This window comes from Haliotis rufescens, unplaced genomic scaffold, assembly GCF_023055435.1.
Source record: "Haliotis rufescens isolate VD_foot unplaced genomic scaffold, xgHalRufe1.0.p SCAF_15, whole genome shotgun sequence".
Lineage (NCBI taxonomy): Eukaryota > Metazoa > Mollusca > Gastropoda > Lepetellida > Haliotidae > Haliotis > Haliotis rufescens.
Window position 1 is genome coordinate 10,004,329 of NW_025963835.1, and position 22,022 is coordinate 10,026,350.

General features: G+C 37.6%; 1 protein-coding gene across 3 annotated transcripts in view; it reads left to right on the top strand.

Annotated features, from left to right (window-relative positions):
- Positions 1 to 514: 514 nt before the first annotated feature.
- Positions 515 to 22,022, top strand: part of LOC124147160 (mucin-2-like) — a 125,289-nt gene continuing 103,781 nt past the window's right edge. For all 3 annotated transcript variants that reach the window (XM_046517772.2, XM_048396117.1, XM_048396118.1), the window contains exons 1-2: positions 515 to 596; positions 1,197 to 1,251. In XM_046517772.2, coding sequence (XP_046373728.2) covers positions 1,200 to 1,251 — 52 coding nt within the window. In that variant the 5' untranslated portion in view covers positions 515 to 596; positions 1,197 to 1,199. The remainder of the gene's footprint in view (positions 597 to 1,196; positions 1,252 to 22,022) is intronic.

Consider the following 22,022-nt stretch of genomic DNA (forward strand, 5'->3'; position numbering starts at 1 on the left):
TTTGTGTAACTCATTTGGTAAGGTTGACTTCAATATTGTTTGCATTTATATATGTATGGAGTTAAAGCCGATGTGCGCACATGGGGTTAGCGAATTTACACTTTCATTTCATCTATACCTCAATGCACAATGCATAACACATCGAAGTCAATTCTTAAATAATACAAATTTAAAGTATACAACTAGGCGGGGGTGGTTATATTCTGACAAAACACTTAATGTGCAGCTGCAGATAACATAACTCCAAGTCAACGGAAAACTTCATGTCAGTTGTTTCGTCTACTAACTTACCATATCAGATATAAGCTTGTGGGAGAAATTTAAAACCAGGGGTAGGAGTACGTACATATCTAAAAGAATAACGACAATAATTTGGGAAAGGCAACCAACACATGTATCCTACCAAATTCGAAACATGCCAGTGACATCTCAGGCTGTAAAACGTTTCGTTTTGTGTTCCACATCCTGGTGTCACAACATTCTTCCGGACACGCCCGTGTCGTTGCCGAAGTATTTACAGGCTATTCGTGTGGGGAGTACAGGTGGAGTGAAAGTGTCAGTGTTTTCCTCTGCGTCTGACAGATATCACCCGCACGGTAGGTAATTTTGTATTGTACGAAGATAACATTGTTCACGTTAATAACGAATTTTCCTTCGTGTGACTATTCAACATAAAGTAACGTGTTTTAGCCAAAACGAGGCGAACGTGATTACAAATCCCATAGATTGTATGAATTGATATGCATCTCAAAGGTCTTCAGACATTGTCTGTCTCCGAATAGCAGACTGATTAAGTTAACTGTTCTCAGAAATAGTGTGTCCCAAGTATCACCATCCTGACCAATTGTGGAAGAGCTTTTGGACACATGTCTTGTCGAACACAGTTCAAGAATATATTTTGTTGTTTTGTGTATTATTCTGTAAAACGGTTGTATTAAGGCCCAAATGTTATATGTACCCAGTGTGTTTCCTTTAGATTATACCTATGGAAATCTTGATATAACAATTGACGCACTTTGTTTCAACTTATTAATGTAAGAAACAAAACACATGAAGTTATCATCTTTTTACGGTTAACGGTTATATGTCTTAACATGCTTCATCCTCTTACTGCAAGGACATTTATACAACTCAGTTCTGGTGTGAAAGATACCTCACTCCATTCTTTTCAAACATATATCTACTTCATATTGCAGATAATGATGCTGAGGATCTGCATCGCGGTATTTTATCTCTGCACTGTATGCAATGGTAAGTACACCTACAAATATGAATTGAAGTAAGATAAGCTGATGATCATTTTGAGACTGCAAATGTAATGGGCGAAATGTCCTGACAGGACATTTGAAGCACAAACTTTGCCTTCTCTTACCAGAGAGTTATCAAAATGTTGTTTTCTGGTAGTTTCCAAATTATGAAGTCAAATGCATCTGCAGTTACCGTATTCTTTATAATATCAGTAATTGCTGACTGGATTGAAGTGGAATTTCACATAGATCGGGTTTGAAATGTATTCAAAGCAAATCATTTCATATCCGTGTCTTTTCTAGTGTAGTCACATTTTAGGCAACGTCTTGTTGTCGAGATGGTTCACATAATAAAGTTCTTAACAATTTCAAAGCATTGTACGTAAAAACCATATGTATGTTTCACTATGCACACATGGATGAATACCAAATGGCTGTATTTCGTTTGTTTCAATTCATCAAAATGAATATGGACCGGACATGGCGCTCTTGCAAGGCACTCTCGGTTTCAGGTCCATAATGTTCACCCATGTCTTGTATTGTCGACGGTAGCAGACGAACCAAGAGCGAGTGAAAAAATAAGTGCTTGTTGTTTGATGCCACAGTCAGAAATATGGTCACTGAAATAAATGCTATGTTACGATTAAGGTCCGTATGACTGTTCTCCAAAATAGTCTAGATACTGGATTTGTGTTACACTTTTAGGGTTTAAACTCTTACAAAAATAGTGGGATATGTCTCTTAAACTGACAGATAAGATTTAAGCAAAATTCATTTTCATCTTCTCTCCCAGCATCGTATATCATATTCATAGATACTATTCTGCATACCGAAACACATGTTAAATATGCGACGTGGACAATAATAAGGGGTTTCATAATATGATAATACAGACGGGCGACGTGTTTATCTCTATGGAAAAAGTTGCGCGTGTAGCTTATATATATACTATATACTAGTATATGTTTTTATGTTATGAGCCTAATGGTTAAAGCGTTATCTCGTCACGTCGAAGACCCGGGTTTAATTCCCGACATGGGTACAATGTGTGAAGCCCATTTCTGGTGTCCCCGACGCGATATTGCTGGGATATTGCTTAAAACGGCGTAAAACCATACTCACTCACTTCTGTATGATGAATTTCTATGGGTATGTGATATAATTGGAATAAAACTATCACTCACACCTTCGCATTCTGAAATAATTATCCCATTAGCTTTCCTCATTAAAAGGAATTCTGTTTTTAGCAGAGATTTCTTATGATTACATAATAAGTAATGTCTCTTTTCCCCAAAATATGGAATAGACAGGTGGACACACTAATTTGCATTTCTGAATAAGGAAACTGTAACGTGAACATGCGATATTTTCTGTTTGATTGCTACTACTGATCAACAACAATCACAATGCCACTACAATGCAATATCAATGCGAGGCTTATCGTCAGCTGAGAGGGTCACACTTTGTACACGTTGCACATGTATTTAAATATGTTGTGTTCATTAAAGCGGCCTCTTTCGTTAACTACATAAGTATACATGTCCACCTTAAATCGTGATGCATTAAAGTGGGCGTTCTGTCATAACACAGGAAAAACTTACATCATATGTCACCGATGAAAGCTATTCTCATTTTCATTAAGTAACAATGTTCCCTTGAACGTGACAAAGTATATATGTGTCAAATCATACATGACTGAACATATTCTTAGCTGTAGACAGCCACAGCAGGGAAGAAGGAAACGATAATTTTAAACCTGCATTTAAATACTCACAGACGTTTTCGAAAGATCCCAGTGGCTGCCAGGGCAGTAGGAAATACGTGTGCGATTAGCTTAATATCAAAGGCCCGAAGTGATGCATGTCTCAGACGTTTAGCACTTCGGTGAAACCCACGAGCACGGGTATGGTGCTGACAAACCTAGAAACATAATCGGGACGAACCGTGATTCGAACCCACAATCATATGTTTCTGGCGTGCCCAAGGTACGCAACTCTGCACAACTTATCGCGGCGCCTTAGACACACACACACACGCACGCACACACACGCACGCACACACACACACACACACACACACACACACACACACACACACACGCACGCACACGCACGCACGCACGCACACACACACACACACACACACACACACACACACGACGATTTCGCCAAAATTAATGTAAACAATATGGAATGGAATTTTATATAAAATTGATAAAATATATTACAAACATAACGCCAGATATACAATGAACACCATTTTATAACCAGATAGCATAATAATGGGATTGCGTATTTCAGTTTGGATTTGTTGACTGGTATATCCGGTCTTACGTGCTCGCGGTGATCAGCGGATAATGTTTTTTTGAGATGGGGGGAAAACATTATGTCAGTGTAAACCTAGGGTTTATTAAAAATGTAAGTAAATTTTGGGAGCCAACTGTCACCGCGCGCTATAACCGAGGTATTGAAGGGCGGAATAGCGAGGAAACACTATCTATGTTATGAAAGTGACACATTTTTTTGTGTTCATACATCCAGCACCTCAGATATGAGGTGGGCGTGACCAAAATGCAAACGCCCGATTGGCAAAAGATATTTTCGGATCTCTGATACATACATATCTAGTTAAGATAGTAGCTTGCGTTTAGTTTGAGATGTTACACGACTCTCCAAGAAAGAATCTGCAGGCTCTGTTGAATCACTATTGATTGTACTTAATTCACCCAGTCCCCAAATTGCGGAGCCATACATTAAGACTGATTGAACAAGCGATTCATAAAGTCTCGAGAAAGTCTTATGAGTCATTACACCATGGTTAAAGTACTTCGTCTGTAGACTTGATAAGGCTCTGTTGTCTTCTTTAGCAATTTCCTTAACAGTGAAGTAAATGTCTAAGTGCTCATGGAACCAGAGACCAAGATATTTATATTTGTCAGTTATTTCTATATCCTTAAGTCCACAAGAGAAATTCAATTCAGTCTGTGATGAGTTTTTATTTCGGATGTAAATAACCTTTGATTTTTCATTGTTAAGTTCGAGTCTCCATTTAACAAACCAGGCAGTTACAGCATCAAACATCTTTTGCAGACATTGTTCATTCGGGCGGGCTAACAGCACTATATCGTCTGCAAACAAAAGGATTCATAAAATGGTGCTATCAATGGTTATTCCACAGTTCAGAGCATTGATTTCATCTGCCAGATGTACATTCACCCTGTGCACTCAACAGAACCCACTCATCTGATGGTAGATGGTCAAATGGTGGAAACACGGATACGTTCATGCACCCGAAAGACAAGTGTCAAAACGTCTGGTGTCATAAGGGACTTAGTTGTTAATGTGTGTTCCTCACTATTTATTAAAACAGAGCATACATACAACAAATCTGACAAACAGCCTCCTGACAGAATTCAGGATTTTATCTGACGCATCAGACAGATTAATGTTTGGCACTATTCAGATTATGAGCATGTATCATCAGAACACTAACACATTATCTAGCCTCCATTCTGAAGAACCGTTCCAATTAACATCGCTGTATGTACGTCGTTTTCGCTACCGTCTGTAGATTTACTTGCTTACCCGTCTGCCAAAAAAACACATTTGTATGCTAAAAGTTCGTGTAATGATATTGGTGAAACCTGTGACCATATACCGGTATCACAGCAAAAGAAATGCAGTTTCCGTTTTCTGGATCCTTTCCGGACACCTCCGAACACTTACCAAAAATGCATCCGGGTATCCGGTGGCGGAAACCTTGCCGGATACTAGATCCGTGGTACCCGGCACCGGACACGTCAGCGGAAAGCATGCCTACTGGAGCCCAGGTATCCGGCACCAGATATGGTAGGATTCCCCCCCCCCCCCCCCCCCCCCCCCCAAAAAAAAAAAAAAAAATGTCAAAATTTGAGGGGTGCATTTTATTCAATTAACTGTGAAACACATAAACAATATTTGAAACTTACCAAGAAAACTGAAAATTGCTGAAGGTATCCTGATGCATATTTTCTTCTTGTCTTGTTTCCAGTAAACAATGTTAGCCTGGGCATATCAGATAGCTGTAGTAATATTCTGTGTTATTTTAGTGGTAAATATACTCTTAAAGTTGAGATCTCTTGGGAAAAATATTTTTCAATTGCATATATATTCAATTTTTTAAGTTAAGCATATTAAATGAACAACTATCAGTCCCAGTATGATGGTTTCCTTAAGTTATATATTCATATTCCCAGTTTGTTATAGCCTAGTGGTTGACTCGTCACGCCAAAGGCCAGAGTTCAATTCGCCACATGAGTATAATGTGTGAAGCTCGTTGCTTGGTGTCACCCACCATGATATTGTTGGAATATTGCTAAAGGTGGCATAACACCATACTCACTCTGACAAAAAATTGAAAGTAATTGGCTATGTCTCTTGTGCCTTTGTTCCTGGTGAGATTGAAAGATTATCTGGGAACTACATCAGTACTTGTTTTATCTGGACAGCCCAGTTTTATTGAAGGTCGAAACAGAATTAAATTGCCCCAAATAGGTGCATAAGACTGATGGCATCCACAGAAAAGACCTGAATAAAGTGACCCGTGAAGATTCCGGGGTAGAATAGGTCTTCAGCAACCCATGCTTGCCGTAAAAGGCGACTATGCTTGTCGTAAAAGGCGACTAACGGGATCGGGTGGTCAGGCTCGCTGACTTACTTGGTTGATGCATGTCATCGATCCCAATTGCGGGGATCGATGCTCATGATATTAATCACTGGATTGTCTGGTCCAGACTCGATTATTTACAGACCGCCGTCATATAGCTGGAATATTGCTGAGTGCGGCGTTAAACAACAAACCAACCAACCAACCTGAATAAAGTGCATAAAACTATCAATGTCATTTTTCTACTGACATGGAACTAAAAACTTTGTTCAGTGAGCTGTATTAATTGTAGGAAAACATTCAGGGCATTATTATATTTGATATATATTCAGCACCTATGTTATGGCTGATCAATATTATATTTCTTTATGCTAATGAAGCAAAACAGAGATTTTTTTTAGATAAAAATCATATTTATTGATTGTATGACATTTCATTGGTACAGTAACCAGAGGTGTTTGCAAGAACTTGCAAAAACAGAAACAGACGCTTCAATGCCATTTTCTAAATAAACAAATTACTCAAATCTCAGAAGAATTTCAAGGAAGAATAATATCTAGAGTCAATGATTTTGTGTAGTAAGCAACAAAAGTCATTCAGGTTTGTATACTCAGCGTCGGCGTTCACCACATAAACATAGTCACACTGCGGAGGTATTAATTCCTCCAGACTTGATTAGTGTCGTAATAAGACCACCCACAGAATCAGACTGATTATTCATTCGGAATCAACACTTTCTGAGGTGAATCTGTTGGTTGTTTTGGGGAGCATTATTCATCATCCGGTGAGTCCTTTGTTTGATATGTCTGAGCAGGATCATCTTAAATGTAGATGGTGTCACTGTGAAATCCAGGTACCTGAAACAATTAAGAACATCTTTAGAAATTTGTTAATTAAAAGATTAAGGACACACATCTATTGACAAAGGGTAAAAGGTTGTGTTCTCGAACAGTAAGGTAATGACAATGTATCAAGCAACTGATATTTAACCAAATAAATAAGCCATTGCAAACCGTAAAGTATACAGAAAATACAAACTTGTATCCGATCTTCTAAAAACAATACCTTCATTGCCACAAGGCTCACCTGATTTATTTTCGAATGTTTGCATTACATCAATATATAAGAAAGGATAAACAAGGCAATGCAAAGATAAGTAACAAAGGTTCTTATACATAAAAACAGAGTTATTCATAATTATCAACACTTTCAATCACACACGTCATCTTAAAATACTATATAATGAGCGAGCGAGTTAGTATAGTTTCACGCGGCTTTTAGCAATATTCCAGCAATATCACTGCGGGGACGCCAGAAATGGGCTTCATGTGTGGTAATCGAACCCGGGGCTTTAGAGAACGCTTTACCCACTAGGCTACCCTACCAGCCCAAATACAAAAGAAAGTAACATTAGGATTTCATACAACAGATATTTTCACAAAATACTCAGGTCCTTATACAACTGATTGAATTACTGATTAGAGCAGCTGAATCAATCAATCAAGTTTATTTCGTAGTTCAGGCCACATGGCCCATAGTACAGTTGTAAGATAAATAACATTTTAGGTCACATGTCCAGTGTGTTACATCTCTGTCGATCTCATTTTAAACATTTTACATAAATATAAAGCTATCAAGCGTAGTACATTGATATCAAATGATTTAGCTAAATTTGCAAACGTAATATTACCTTTATAATATTTCTGTAATGATGTAAAACATGTATTTCTCAAGTGAATATATTTCTTACATACAAAAAAGACATGGTTTTCATCCTCTACTAAATGAAGGTCACATTCTTTACATATAGATTCTGAATGAGGTATATTTAACAATGACCTTTTACGAATAATGTTGACTCGAAAGTTGTGAAGAGATATTCGAAATTTACACATTGCTCTAACTAATCGTTTGTCTCTGACTATTGTTATGTATAATTCGGGATGCAGATGAGATTTTATATAATAGCATAATTCACTAAAAACCTAGACGACTATAAACTGTGGTACCATGATTGGCAATATATATCTCTTAAGCGACTTCTAAATGCAGATAAAAACATGTTCTTATCTCCAAGATCTTGGAATAACCACACATACGCGAAGCCGCTATTAAATGGCATTTGCCTAACATACGATGCCCAATTGACTTTTCCATTCTCATCTAATATTTTAAGCATAACATAACTTTGGAAGGGGTATCGACTTGCATTCATTCGCAAAAGCTTAATCCATTACTTAATTGACCTTATTTGCGTATTTATAAACATGCAATGACGTCCAGTTTCACCCAGAATAACTTTGTTTGATGCAAATTTACCAACACCAAGAAACCGTTTAAAATAGCATGTTTGTATCTTTTTAATTGTATCATAATATTTAATACCCCATATTTCCGAACCATACATCAATATTGGAGCTATTTTACTGTCAAATATTTTACAAGCAGTCGAGAAATCTATAAATCTGTTATTACTAAACAAATGAAAAACTGGCCCTATTGCCTTCCCTGCTTGCAAAGCAAGGGTTTCACATGCTTTAGACCATATTAATCGTGAGGAGAACATTATTCTAAGAATGAGGCTTAATTTGAATCGTTCCTTGCTTTAGGTGCAATGGGAGCCACATTGGAAATAATGACCTTACTTATTATCGTGATTATGAATATTTAATATTTAATATCTACCATTAATTGGTAGGCCAAAACAGACACTGTAAAGCACAACCTGAACCATCAACAAAAAACTATGTATATTACCGTTAAGGGACCGGTCATGTACAGGTATGTTCTTTTACATTTTTACATGACCCTCCCTGAAAAAACAAAATGCAAAGCACTTTATACTTTATGATCCATTTTTAATAACCCTCCCTTAGAGACTGTCATATTTTGGGTAAACCTCCCTGTTTCTTCTGACTTTAATGCGGCTATTTGCAACATGCATGAGTAAAATCATTATCATATTTATATCATTTATCCTATCATTTTTGAAAATGAATTTAATGAAGATTAACCATAACAGGAACAAATGCCAAATATATTGGTCTAGCAAAGTTAATCATAACGACAGTAATTCTATTCGGTTTTGGAACTTTTCAAGGGTGATTGTAAATTTATGTGTATTTTTCCTATTCGAATACTTATCTGAATGTTATAAAGTTAAACAGTTTTGGGTCTATGGTCTGTTTCCAAATACAGTAAAACCCAACTTTGACTTGCCACTATTGAATCATACCCCATGTTCTTTATGCATTGTTATGTATTTGAACAGAGTGGTCAAAGTCCTTGTCTGACACATAGTTTGCTACAAGGGAGAATCCAATATGTTCAGTTGAAACATCGGGTTGCGTTCAGACAAACTGTCTGATAATCTCAAGGGCGGCCTTGGTAGCATCAAGGGATCTAGCTAATCCTAAATAAACGTTAAACAAGTGACATCATCTCTTCTAGAGAACACATGATCAAAGCCTGCCTCACCTTTGATGTTTGTTATCTCGCTACGCTCTCAACAGCTCATTAGCAAGATTAACTCAATGTTAATTTATTATGGATTAGGGATTAAGATGGCAATTAGTGTTTGGTGGGTATTATCACTTAATTTCCAACCACACTGACTGCTATTCTACTAATCAAGTCAGTTTACTGTGTAACATGTTTCTGGGGACCAAGGAAATGTATTTTGCCGGATAATAGGTTTTTCTACTTAAACAGTTCCTCTTATCAGAAATAATGACAGTTTTGATATGCATTTCTCCCTACAAAGACATTTAAAATGTATATACGTAAACTGTAAACAAAATGCTAAGTTCAGATTAAGTGTACCCACTGCTGAAACTATCATGATGCAAATATACAAGTCACACATAAAAACATACAGACATATCCTGGTACATAGCCAAACCGGTGCATCCATGCACATAAACATAATTTTTATACGGGTATGTACATGCTTGTACATACCTCTACATACCGGCATATCACACGTACAAACAATCATTAGATTGATGTAATTGTACAAACATATTTTACATACAAAAACAAGTGAACAGATTCTGTAATAGCATGGTTAATATCGGCAGATGTTTTGGTTTAAACATATTTATTCACAAAAGTGTGAAAATGGATTGGTAAACAAGCGAAGCGCTTATGTTAATACCGCTCCATTACACATAGGACATATTACAATGAATACATAAATGAAGGTTAGATGCAACAAATAAACTGTACATGCCAAGCTAGATGTGTATTTATAATAAATCTATTTGCAGTTTATTTTAAATAATCATTCAACTGAAAATCTGCCTGATTTTAATATAAAGTGTTGAATAGAATCTAATATTAGCATTTGCTCTTCCTTACTCAAATCCGAATTTCCGCAAAGCACTGTTTGTAAAGAATAACCATGTTGGTAAAAATACATTTCATTGCGAAGAGCATAGTAATTTGTACACACAAAAAAGAAGTGTAGAGCATCTTCGGTATGATATCCACAGGAACAAGATATGTCTATTATACTGATCTGCGTTAAGATCGCTGCAGCCAAGCCTGAGGCGACTGTGAAAGATTTGGCATAATTTGCTTCCATAATTTAAATCCCAGTGTATACCATTATCTCCCTTTACGTGAAGCAAATTCTTAAATTGTGTCTCTGCCCCCGTTAGGTTTTCTGGTGTAACATATTGCAAAGTTGTGTTGTAGCTGGTATAAATGAATCTGCATAAGCTTTTGTTTTACACTTCACTGTTTGAAGATTAGTTTTATCCCTTAAGTCATAATTTTTGTTTTCCGAAACTGTATCAGGAATAAGCGTACAAATATATTCCGGGGATAAATGGTTATTCATTTTGTAAAACATTACCAGTTTTAAATTGTATCTTCTGTCTTTTAATGACCTACAATTTGTTTCATTGTAAATCTTCTGATGACTCGTACCCCGGACAGCGCCACATATGGTTCTAAGAGCATCTAAGTGTAATGTTTCCAATAAGTTAGCTTGTTCAATAGTACAGATGTCCCAAATATGACAACAATAATCAAAAATTAGTAAAATAAATGATTTGTACATAGTTTCTAAGGTAGTTCGGGATAGACGATATTTATAACTCCTTAAACAGTTAACCAGAGGACATTTCCTTACAATATCATCATTGTGCATTTTCCATCTACTATTACTTTGTACAGTCATACCAAGGTGCTTATGACTTTGTACATCTTTGATTTCTGTACCATTCATATATAAGTTAGGTTTGCGACTATAGGGTTTACTTTACGGGTAAATTGAATAGATTCATTTTTTTCGGGACTAAATTTAACTTGCCATTTGGCAGTCCATTCTGAAATTCTGTCCAAGTCATTATTGAGATCACGAGCCGCTATATCAGGATCATCTATGATCACATACAAAGATGTGTCATCAGCAAAACGTCTTATATTACAATGTATTCCTTCAACAATGTCATAAATAATAAACAATAATGGTCCTAGGAACGAGCCCTGTGGCACACCTGCCAAGACAGCTTTTGGATCTAAGCTATAGCCATTTATAACTACCTTTTGATATCGATTTCTAAGTAACTATCAAACCTTCTCAATAAATTTCCACAGATACCATAATGGTGTAGTTCATAAATTATTCCTTTGTGCCAAACCTTATCCAAAGCTTTACTTACGTCACAAAATACAGCTCTAACTTCCTAACCTCCATCTAAAGCCTTTGCAATAAAGTCATATACATATGTCAACTGATTTGAGGTGGAGTCTCCCTGCGTGAATCCAGATTGTAGGTTAGTGAGCACATTATTATTCCTTAAATTTTTCAAATATATTTGCTAAACAACTTGTGAGCGCAACCGGTCTGTAATTTGTACATTCATTCACGCTATTCTTCTTATGAATAGGAATGATAAGAGCTTCTTTCCATAGTGATGGAAATATTGCTCGTTTAAGAGAGAAATTGAATAGTTTAGTTAAGTTAAGGATTGGGGCTAAACTGTTAGCTGTGTTTTTAAGTACTTTATTTCCAATACCATCAGGGACAGTTGCCTTTGTGGTGTCCACGGACAGTAGTATATCCCTAACTTCATTTTCCATCAAAATTATATTTACTAATGGATTTTCAACTTTATCTAATTCTTCGGGTGGAAGGTGCATATCAGGATTACTTATGCGAGATTGGTCCACAAAGAAGTTATTGAGAATATTAGCAATATCCATGGAGTTATCATACAACCTATCCCCAAATAAAATTGGGGGAAAATTCCTTTACTACACGCCACCAAGTGAACTATTTATTACAGTATCAAGTTAGATGCATGTGCCTTCTTTGCCTTTCGGACATAGTCGATTACTTTATTTCTTAACAGCCTAAAATTTGCCCAATCAGCTGGAGAATTACGTCTTTTAGCTTTCTTATGTTGGCGATTTCGTTTTCTTATTAACGTATTACATTATTGATCCACTGTGGATCCTTTGATCGTATGGTTACAATTTTATTAGGAATATGTTTATCACAAACTTTTATACTTCGAGATGTAAGTTCGTCAGTAATTGTGTTCACATCCCCCAATGTGAAAAATAAATCACTATCAATATTCAGCATGTCAGTATTTAACATGTCAGTATTTAAGCCATCTGGGTCTGCTATAGAATAATAGTACACTTTACGTTTGAAGGCATGCCATTTAGGGATTATTTCTTTAATGGTTACAAATATTGGACAGTTGTCACTACACACTGGATCAAGTACTCCCGAGTCCCGTACACTTTCAACATCTGTCACAAAAAGTAAATCTATCAACGTACTGGAATGTTGGGTGATCTCGTAGGCTCTCTAATAATTTGTGTAAGTCCATGAACCATTTGCAAATATTCGATTTTTGGATTATTATCTCGAAGTATATCTATATAAAAATCTCCTGCAATTTACAGTGTACATATTCATATCGACTGCGTTTCCTATTGATTGATCAATTAGTTCCCAATACGCTTCACTCTTATCTGCACGATAAACAGTACCAATTAAATAGTCACGAGTTTTGCATTTAACATGTACCCATATCGCCTCTAGACCAACTATGAGAAGCTGATCCATATTTTTGACATACATATTATCTCTGACGTAAATAGCTACGCCACCCCCTCGAGTTGACCTGTCTTTCCTAAATGGAACCTGGAAACCAGGAATAATTATGTCGCTGTCGTGTATACACGTGTGTAACCATGTTTCAGATATGCACATTACATCATAATGCCTTAGTTCAACTTCAAGGATATCAAGTTTGTCTTTAATACGACGAACGTTTAGATGAATAATCTTTAAATCTGTGCCTTTTGAGGGTCCTGGATTAAGATGAACATCTCCACAGCAGAGTAGCAGTATTGAAAAGAAGATTGAAACTGATGAATTATATAAGCAGAGAGACTTAATAAAATGAGTGAAGATTTTACATTTTGATTCGTTTTGATTCGTATGAAGATAAACTGCAAATGAGCCCACCGCTTGCCTGTATTGTGCTATATCAACGGCCATCGAATAAACTGAGTTCGTAACACAGGAAAGCAGTGGGCTCCAACAAATTCAAGTCTACAAGTATCATAAAATACACACGAGCGCTAGTTTGGCATGTGAACATAATAAAGTCAAATGGCAATTCTTTTTGTTTAAGTGAACAGTAAATAACCAAAATGAACAAACAAATAAAAAGCAAAATTGAGAATGAGATAATTACCATTACCTCAGATGAGAAAATAAATCCGAAAGAACAGGGAAACAGTTATTTACGGAACCCTTCAATAGCTCAATGACTTCAATAACTTGTTTATAATAACATCACCCAGTACCCGATTCGAAAACATCGAAAAACTACTAGCCCTCTCATCATAAGGTTTTACGGTTCCCTCCCATAACGTAGACCTCCAAAATGCAGACCTCCCAAGAAGCAGTTAAAATTAGCTCACTAATTAATTGGGCCATGCTGGTCACACCTAATTAATGAATGGACTGGTCCACTTCCCCTGCTATGAGGGATTATCAATATGTTGAGACAATGAGCAATAGTGGACAAAAACAACATTGTCTTAAAAAAACTCAGCACAAGCATCCAAACATCTTCAGATTTATCGAACTGATCCAGAAGGTAGAAATTTCGGAGAGAGCGAAACTAGCGCAGATTCAATTTGGAGCAGCACCGCCACCCAGGAAGGTTGTCTACAGAGAGAAGGAACAGCTTCATCGCCGTGAAAAGACACCCCTTCAGTACCTGGATGCAGTTGGTCCACTGATGATAAACAAGTGAAAATGACTGATAATCATAAATGACAATGAAATAACATTTGAATAAAAAATTGTGAACTCTACCCAGCTTTCTTTCTTGTTACATAGGACCATTTTACTTAAGGGTACAGGGTACTAAATACTGATGCAACCAGCCATAACGAGTGTTGTTTTAACGGGTCTGCGTTTTGGCAGGTCTACGTTTTGGGAGGATACCGGTTTTACTGTATGACCGTTATGTAACACGACGAGATGTACGAACATCCCGTTTCCCCCCGTAAACAGATTACGTAAGCTTGAAAAGTAGCACATTTTCAATTGTGGATACATGTCCAAGGATATCGCGCAGATGCCACATATGAGGTACGTTATGAATAATTGTTATCGTTATCGAAACGTTGATTAGACACATAATTACCATGTGTTACCGCAGTACTGATACGTTTTAGCTGAATAACCACAAATAATAGTAAAACGCTTCGTGTTGCAGAACATACTTGATCGGGCATCCCATATCATGCATGGAACTCATGAGTGTTGATTCGTACAGTAACGTAGCTTACTTATTAATTATACTTAAAAAGTATAACTATGCCTAAGTTACTAAAGTATGTAAATACGTTGTGCTTAAAATGATTTATAACCCACCTAATATAAATAAAATATTAACCTTCACCCGTAATGCGCATTAAAGTTTTTACGTGCAATAGCGAACTGAAACCATAGTGGTTTGTAAAATTTAAACGTGCAAACATGTATCAACGTATAAATGTTTGATACAATGATTATTAATAACTTAATCCCCATGGTGTAATATGTCCTGTTGTACTAGAGTGTCAATCAATAATTACATACCATTCAGGGTTCCAGTCACAAGTACACATCACACAAATCATGGAGATGAAAACACTTGGTGTCATCAAGAGAGAGTTTTTCACGAGCTGATAAGTCAACCAGTGGAACAGTTATAGTATCATTGTTTAAGCCGTTGGTGTTTAACTGTCTTGGGTCAGTTTGAGTCGGATTCGGATTTTGCGGGATTTTGAGTTCGTCCGTTTGTGATTTGCATTTTTACTGCATCCAAGTCGTATCCTATCATGACTCAGATTAGGTTGTAGTGATTTATATTCACATGAAACTTATTCATGTCGTGATCAAATGACCCATCCCGCACTTGTGGCACCTTTTATAAAAAATACCATTCATTATTTATTTGTGTGTCTAAATTATGCCATTATTAGAAATAATATGTATTATTATATACATCGATATGATATTAAAACTGCTTAATATGGTAATTTTGAGAATTATGTACAGGAAAACATTGAAATAATTCAATCAATGAATGCATTTATCTCAGAATCTGGTAGATTTAATTAATCAATATGGACTTATACTTCAGTTATCTACTTATGATCTAATGATTACATTAATGTTCAATTGATAATATTGAATTAGTATTTTATAGTAATTGACACTTATTTTGTAGATTTACTCGTAGATAAGCCATCGGCTTGTTTGCAAATCCACTTCATTATGAAATAAATATGTTTAAAACACATGTAGTAGAATATATTATTACGAAAATTGCAATAGTTACGACATGAAAAGAAGTAATGTGTAGGATCCTCTAAATTGATTTCCACAAGTGCAGGGCGAAGAATCATGTTGTTGTTTGTTGTTTTACTCCGCACCATTCAAACCATATGACGGCTGTCTGTAAATAATCGAGTCTGGACCAGACAATCCAGTGATTGCCATCATGAACATCGATCCACACAATTGGGATACAATGACATGCATCAACCAAGTCAGCGAGCCTGACCACCCGATCCTGTAAGTTGCCTCTTACGACCCATTCAACCCCGGGTCCGTTAAAGAATTGAACGAAAAGGGTCGAATAGGTGACGGACACTTACGAAGGTCACAGGTGGGCATGGTGACTCGTGACTGTAGTCTACAGATGCTTATTAGTGATCCTGATGCCATTTGGCACACTCGTCCCATTACGTTAGATTACGTCTACAAGATACAGAGTGGTGAGGAATGACGGGTACCTAACCCTAATGTTTGTTTGTTTGTATATTTGTTGTTTAGCGCAGCACTCAGCAATATTCCCGCTATATGACGGCGGTCTGTCAATAAGGCTTGCCCTCATTTCGCCTACACCTCATTTCGCCTACAATAATTCAAATGCTTAATTGCCTCACCCCTATTATATGAATGGGCATTGTCCATCTCAGGCTGTTAACTAATACAAGCTCTAATCTAATCCAAGCGGCATAGAGGTTCAAAGTGTAGTGACTCTGACAGTTTGTTTATGGATGATACTTTTTCTGTTTGTCCTAGCTTGTGGCTCCAAGTGTATATTATTCATTGTCTTGTAAATGGTAAAATGTATCCTGTTGCATTTTCGTTGCTTCCTAACAAGACCAAACAGACATATGTTAGACTATTTAGGTTGTTGAAGGACACAGTAGGAACCAGAACTGGTACTGAACTTTCTCCAGAGGTGTTTCAGACTGATTACGAGTCAGCAGTCATAAGTGCCATTGCAGAGGTTTTTCCTGATAGTTATGTGAGGGGTTGTCTGTTTCACTATTCACAAGCTTTGTGGCATCAGGTAGTTGAGAGAGGTCTTGTACGAGAATACACGAACAATCCAGCAATTCAGTCCCATGTTCGACGTGCCGCAGCCCTGCCACTTCTCCCACTTGACCAGGTACAGAATGCATGGGTTGAGGTGATGGAGCAAGGACCTGATGATCAACAGATTGGTGATTTTAACGACTATGTCACCAGCACATGGGTAGATGACGACGCTAGATTCCCCTGCCATATTTGGAACCAACACAACACCGGTCCCCGATCCAACAACCATCTGGAAGGGTTCCACTGTGGACTGAAAAAGAGAATGCCCCGATCTCACCCTAACATCTATCAGTTCTTGGAGGAGATCAAGAAGATTGAAAAGGCAGACAGACGCTCCAGGAAACAAATTGATCTTGGAGGATCATGCAGACCCCGATCTCGTGTTGACAGACAAAGGGACGAAAGAATTGAAAGACTAAAGACACAGCTTCTTAGTGGAAGATTAAACTGTAATGCAATTTCTTGATGCCGTTGGATATGTACTAAAGCTACAGTAATCATGAGTCATTATTATTATTACTGCATAATGTTAATATCAGCTATGAGACAATGTATGAAGCTTTAAGAATGTCTTGTCTGTTTAACCTTCTTTTGGGTCAGTTCATTATTTTAGAGGTAACACAGCACTTGACTTATGTGTAGTCAGCTGTGAATTTGTTTTGATAAGGGTGTAGGCGAAATGAGGTGTAGGCGTCAATAATAAAGTCTTGATCACATCGATCTACGCAATTGGGATGGCATGCATCAACCAAGTCAGCGAGCCTGACTAGCCGATCCCGTTAGTCGCCTCTTATGACAAGCATAGCCGTCTGTTATAGCAAGCATGGGTTTCTGAAAACCAATTATATCCATAACCCTAATGATCGTAGAGCTAGGGTTGATTGACTGTAAAGGGGATCCAGGGCTAAGGATAGAGTTCGGGGCTACCTACCCTAACACGGGCTACATTTGGATGTGTTCAGTACCAATATAATATACCTAATAAACAACCAATAATAATTTTATATTAGTTCCCATTTGCAATCATTTTAGACACTAGAATTCTTAATAAAACGAAATAGAAAACATATTCAAAATAGAAGTGCTTTCACAAACAATGCTTGTTATAAAAGGCTATATTAAGAAAACAAATATTCAACATTGCGTGTGGAGATGATAGATCACTGAGGGAAATACTTCCGCTCGTATCCCATGCATGTTCACTGTTGCCAAACTTCCCTGTCATTAAATTTGTTCTTGATTCTTCACATCATGTGTCACTTCAGCTCCCTGCAGGACCTCAGCTGCAATCTCAAGATTTGGCCAATTTTGACGACGTTGTTAAACATTTCTGCTGTAGGAATATCAGGGCCGCTGGGATATCCCTTTGCCACACTGCCTTATCGTTGGCATGCAAGGCAAACACATATGCTGTGATATTGCTGGAATATTGCCATACTCACTCACTCACTCACTCACTCACTCCTTATACACACTGTCGAATTCCCCGCTGCTCCCAATATGGCCGCCAATGAACCGTATTCGGCAAACCTCGCCCCTTTCCGTAACTGCTGCACAAATGACGGATCCAATCGTCACCACTCGCCTCTTTCCCATTCGTGACCAACTCGTGTTATTCCGGGACAAGCCATTTTACCCAAAATTCCCTCTACGGTCGAGGGCGCCATTTTGGAACATGGGTGTAAATAAACCCTGTGTATCGATATACACCGTGATGCTTGATTACGATATGCTTACCTAGTGTATCGATATATTGTTCTCCCTCACCTCCACCACGGAAATCCCGGCCGAAATCACTCTCAGCCATCCACAACGAGGAAGTCAACAGTATTTGGAAAACTCGATTGACAGCAATTGCCGAAAGACGTGAGCGGTGCAGGAAGGAAGAGCAGTTGGCTGATGCCAGGTACATAGCAGGGCTTCGTTACCTTATGTTCCATGATTTGTGTACAGAGATCTTATAGAACGGATTGATTTAGATATTTTCCTGATCTCCATGTTTTACTGTAAACGTCAAGGGCCTTTTAGTTTTGGTGTGTTCGGAAACTATTTTTTTTTAAATAGGTTTATGAGCAACTGTTTGTTATAACGACAAGGATGTATGGGTCATAAGGACTTAAAGGTCCGTGTCCTTATTCTCACCATAATGCTGGGATTTGATAATAAGGGTTAGTTACCATTGGTATAAAACTGGCAAAGTGCATGTCACACAAATAGTTGCATTCCAATCATGTGAACAAGTTCACACTGAAACTTTAAAAGGATTAAGACAAGTTTTCTGTTTCAGCATGTTCAGCGTTGTGGGGAGGTTCACAGGCGTCCTGAAGGAGGAAAAGGAGTATTGGGGGAGTATTTTTGTGTGTGATACTTTCAAACTACATGCATTCAACATTCAACTTTTTCAAGTTTATACTGTTCGTTTCATTCTTAATATTTTCTGATTATGTTATCAAATAGTACAGTTAAAGCAACTAGTTTGTATACATCTCAAGTGATGTCCCCTCTCAAGGCTCGGAACGTACATATTACCTGCATCTTTTTGGTTGCTGATTGTTATATGGGCAGGTACATGAATTCACAGACAAAAACTTGTCTTGGTTGGAAAAAACACGGTATTACTTAATCATGTTAATTGACCAGTTTTACAGCAGTTATAATGTAAAGGCCTAACCATTTCCTCTTGGGGAACACATGGTATATTCTGTTCTATTGCCATGTTAAGACAGGGATATGATTAAGCATATGTGAATAGTGGCATTACTGTACCCACTTATTCAATATGTGACAATGTAAAGTACAATGTACATACAGATTATTGATATGTACCATGACCTAAACACACAAATATTTTGTTTCTTTTGTAATCATGTTACAACACATTATTATTCAGCAATATTGTTTCTTTCCTTGCTTTAACCCGGGAAAAGGGGTGCTTTAAACAGACTTTTGGATGGTTAGTAGAAGGACAAACAATTGAGTGGGGTTGTGTGTGTATGTGTGTATGTGTTGGGTTTTGATAAAATACAATGTCAGTATCAGGACAATGGATTGATGGTCAAAACAAGGTGATCCAAATTAGATCCGCTTTTGACAGTGCATGCCGAAAATGAAAACAAACAAAGCCAGTAAATCATTCATTCCAGTCCGTATTTGTGTCATTAACAATCATTGCATTAATTCAAGAAAATTTATCAATAATTCATGGAATGACTTTGACCTTGACGAGGATCGTTTTGCATTGTTGAACAAGTGATTCCCTATGTAAAGTGTGTGTTGAATGACTCTGACTTTGAAATTGTTTGACAGTTGTTAAATATGCGGATAAATTTTATCTCTGAGTGTTTGACATTCATTATTTTTATAAATATATTTATAATCAAGGGCAATTCTAAGACGAAATCACAACTGGGGTCTTTTCAATTGAATTAGATGTACAACATGTACAGTTAGGACATTTCTGTAGTGTGAATGCTACTTATGTTTGCAGAATGTCTGGATGCATATAAGAGACTGTACAGCATCTGCACAGCATCAATGGAAAGAAAGAAGACCATAAAAGAGAAGCAATGAGGAACGGGAGAAGAGCAGCTGTGAGTGGTGAATATTTGACATTATTCTGTTTGGTTCATCATGTTCATATGGCTGGCTTTTCAGCAAATATTTCTTCTGTTTGTTTGTTCTTTATCACCGGATGGCTCAGTTACCTAAGGCACCACAATTTGCTGTGCATCCCTTGAGCTTGGCAGAAACCGATGGTCATACTTTTCAGTCCAGGTTGCCCCGATTATGTTTCTAGGTTTGTCAGCATCATACACTTGCTCGTAGGTTTCATCAGACTGGTAAACACCTAAGACCTGCATCACTTCGGGCTTTCTTCCCACATAAAGCTAACACGCCGTTGTATAACTGATATACTGTTCAAAGCGGTGTTAAACCCAACTCACTCATTTATAAATCACATCCAGCAATAGTTCGGCTTTATCGCTATATGACAAGGATTGCACATAATCAAATCTCAAATCGATAGGACAAACAAGTGATTACTGTTATGAACCCGGTCCAGACACACCGATGATGACTGTTATGGACAATATCCCACGTCATTGGGGTACGATTACGAGCGATCAATGAGCCTACTAACTACCTGATCTACTGTAGGTTGCTGGGAACTTTTTTAAGAGATGTCAGTTAATGATTGTTTCAACTCATTAAACATGGAACAATATATATCTCAAATGTTTGGTATATAACGAGACTCATATGTGATAAATTAAGTGAATTTTCTGCCTTCTATCTGTAAGGACATGTGGCAACAATTCTTTTTATTGCAAAAATCTTAACACATTATTCTGCAGAAACTGGAGTCCAGCTTGACTTTCCTTGATGAGTACTCCAGGTCGACAGTCTGGAAGGACCCCTCCAGATGTCAGAGGTGATTGGCAGACAACGATGAGGAGGGTCCTTTTACTTCAATGGAGGTTGACAGAAAAGTAGTATGCCAAGTGGTACTTGGATACACTCACAAAGGCTGGTCTGGCTAATTTGAGAAGACCAACCAATGCTAAACCTGGGTGCGACCCTTGAAGGACGGTCAAGAAATTGTTGTCTTGGGCCATGTGATAAACTGGTAAACACTTGAAAGGAATGATGAATGGGACTTATTGTCGTTAAATGTGGACCCAAACACCAAATGGAATGTTCATAATCCTAACACAATGCAGCAGGGATAGAGCACATCTGCCTTGACTTCCCCTCATCCTGGTTCCATGGCAATACGACCCGTGAAGATTCCGGGGTAGATAGGTCTTCAGCAACCCATGCTTGTCGTAAAAGGCGACTAACGGGATCGGGTGGTCAGGCTCGCTGACTTGGTTGATGCATGTCATCGATCGCAATTGCGTGGATCGATGCTCATGATATTAATCACTGGATTGTCTGGTCCAGACTCGATTATTTACAGACCACCGTCATATAGCTGAAATATTGCTGAGTGCGGCGTTAACGTTAAACAACAAACCAACCAACCATGGCAATACAGAAGGAAAAGGAGGTTGGAGGGCAAGTAACTATTAACAGGTGAACGTGGTCTGTTGGTGCTTTCAAGCGAACAGTTATCACGCTCTGTTATGAGTATTGAAGGAGGAAATTGCATACTGCATCAGGAACCATCATGTGAACACTGTTCAATGTTTGATACCAGCATATGA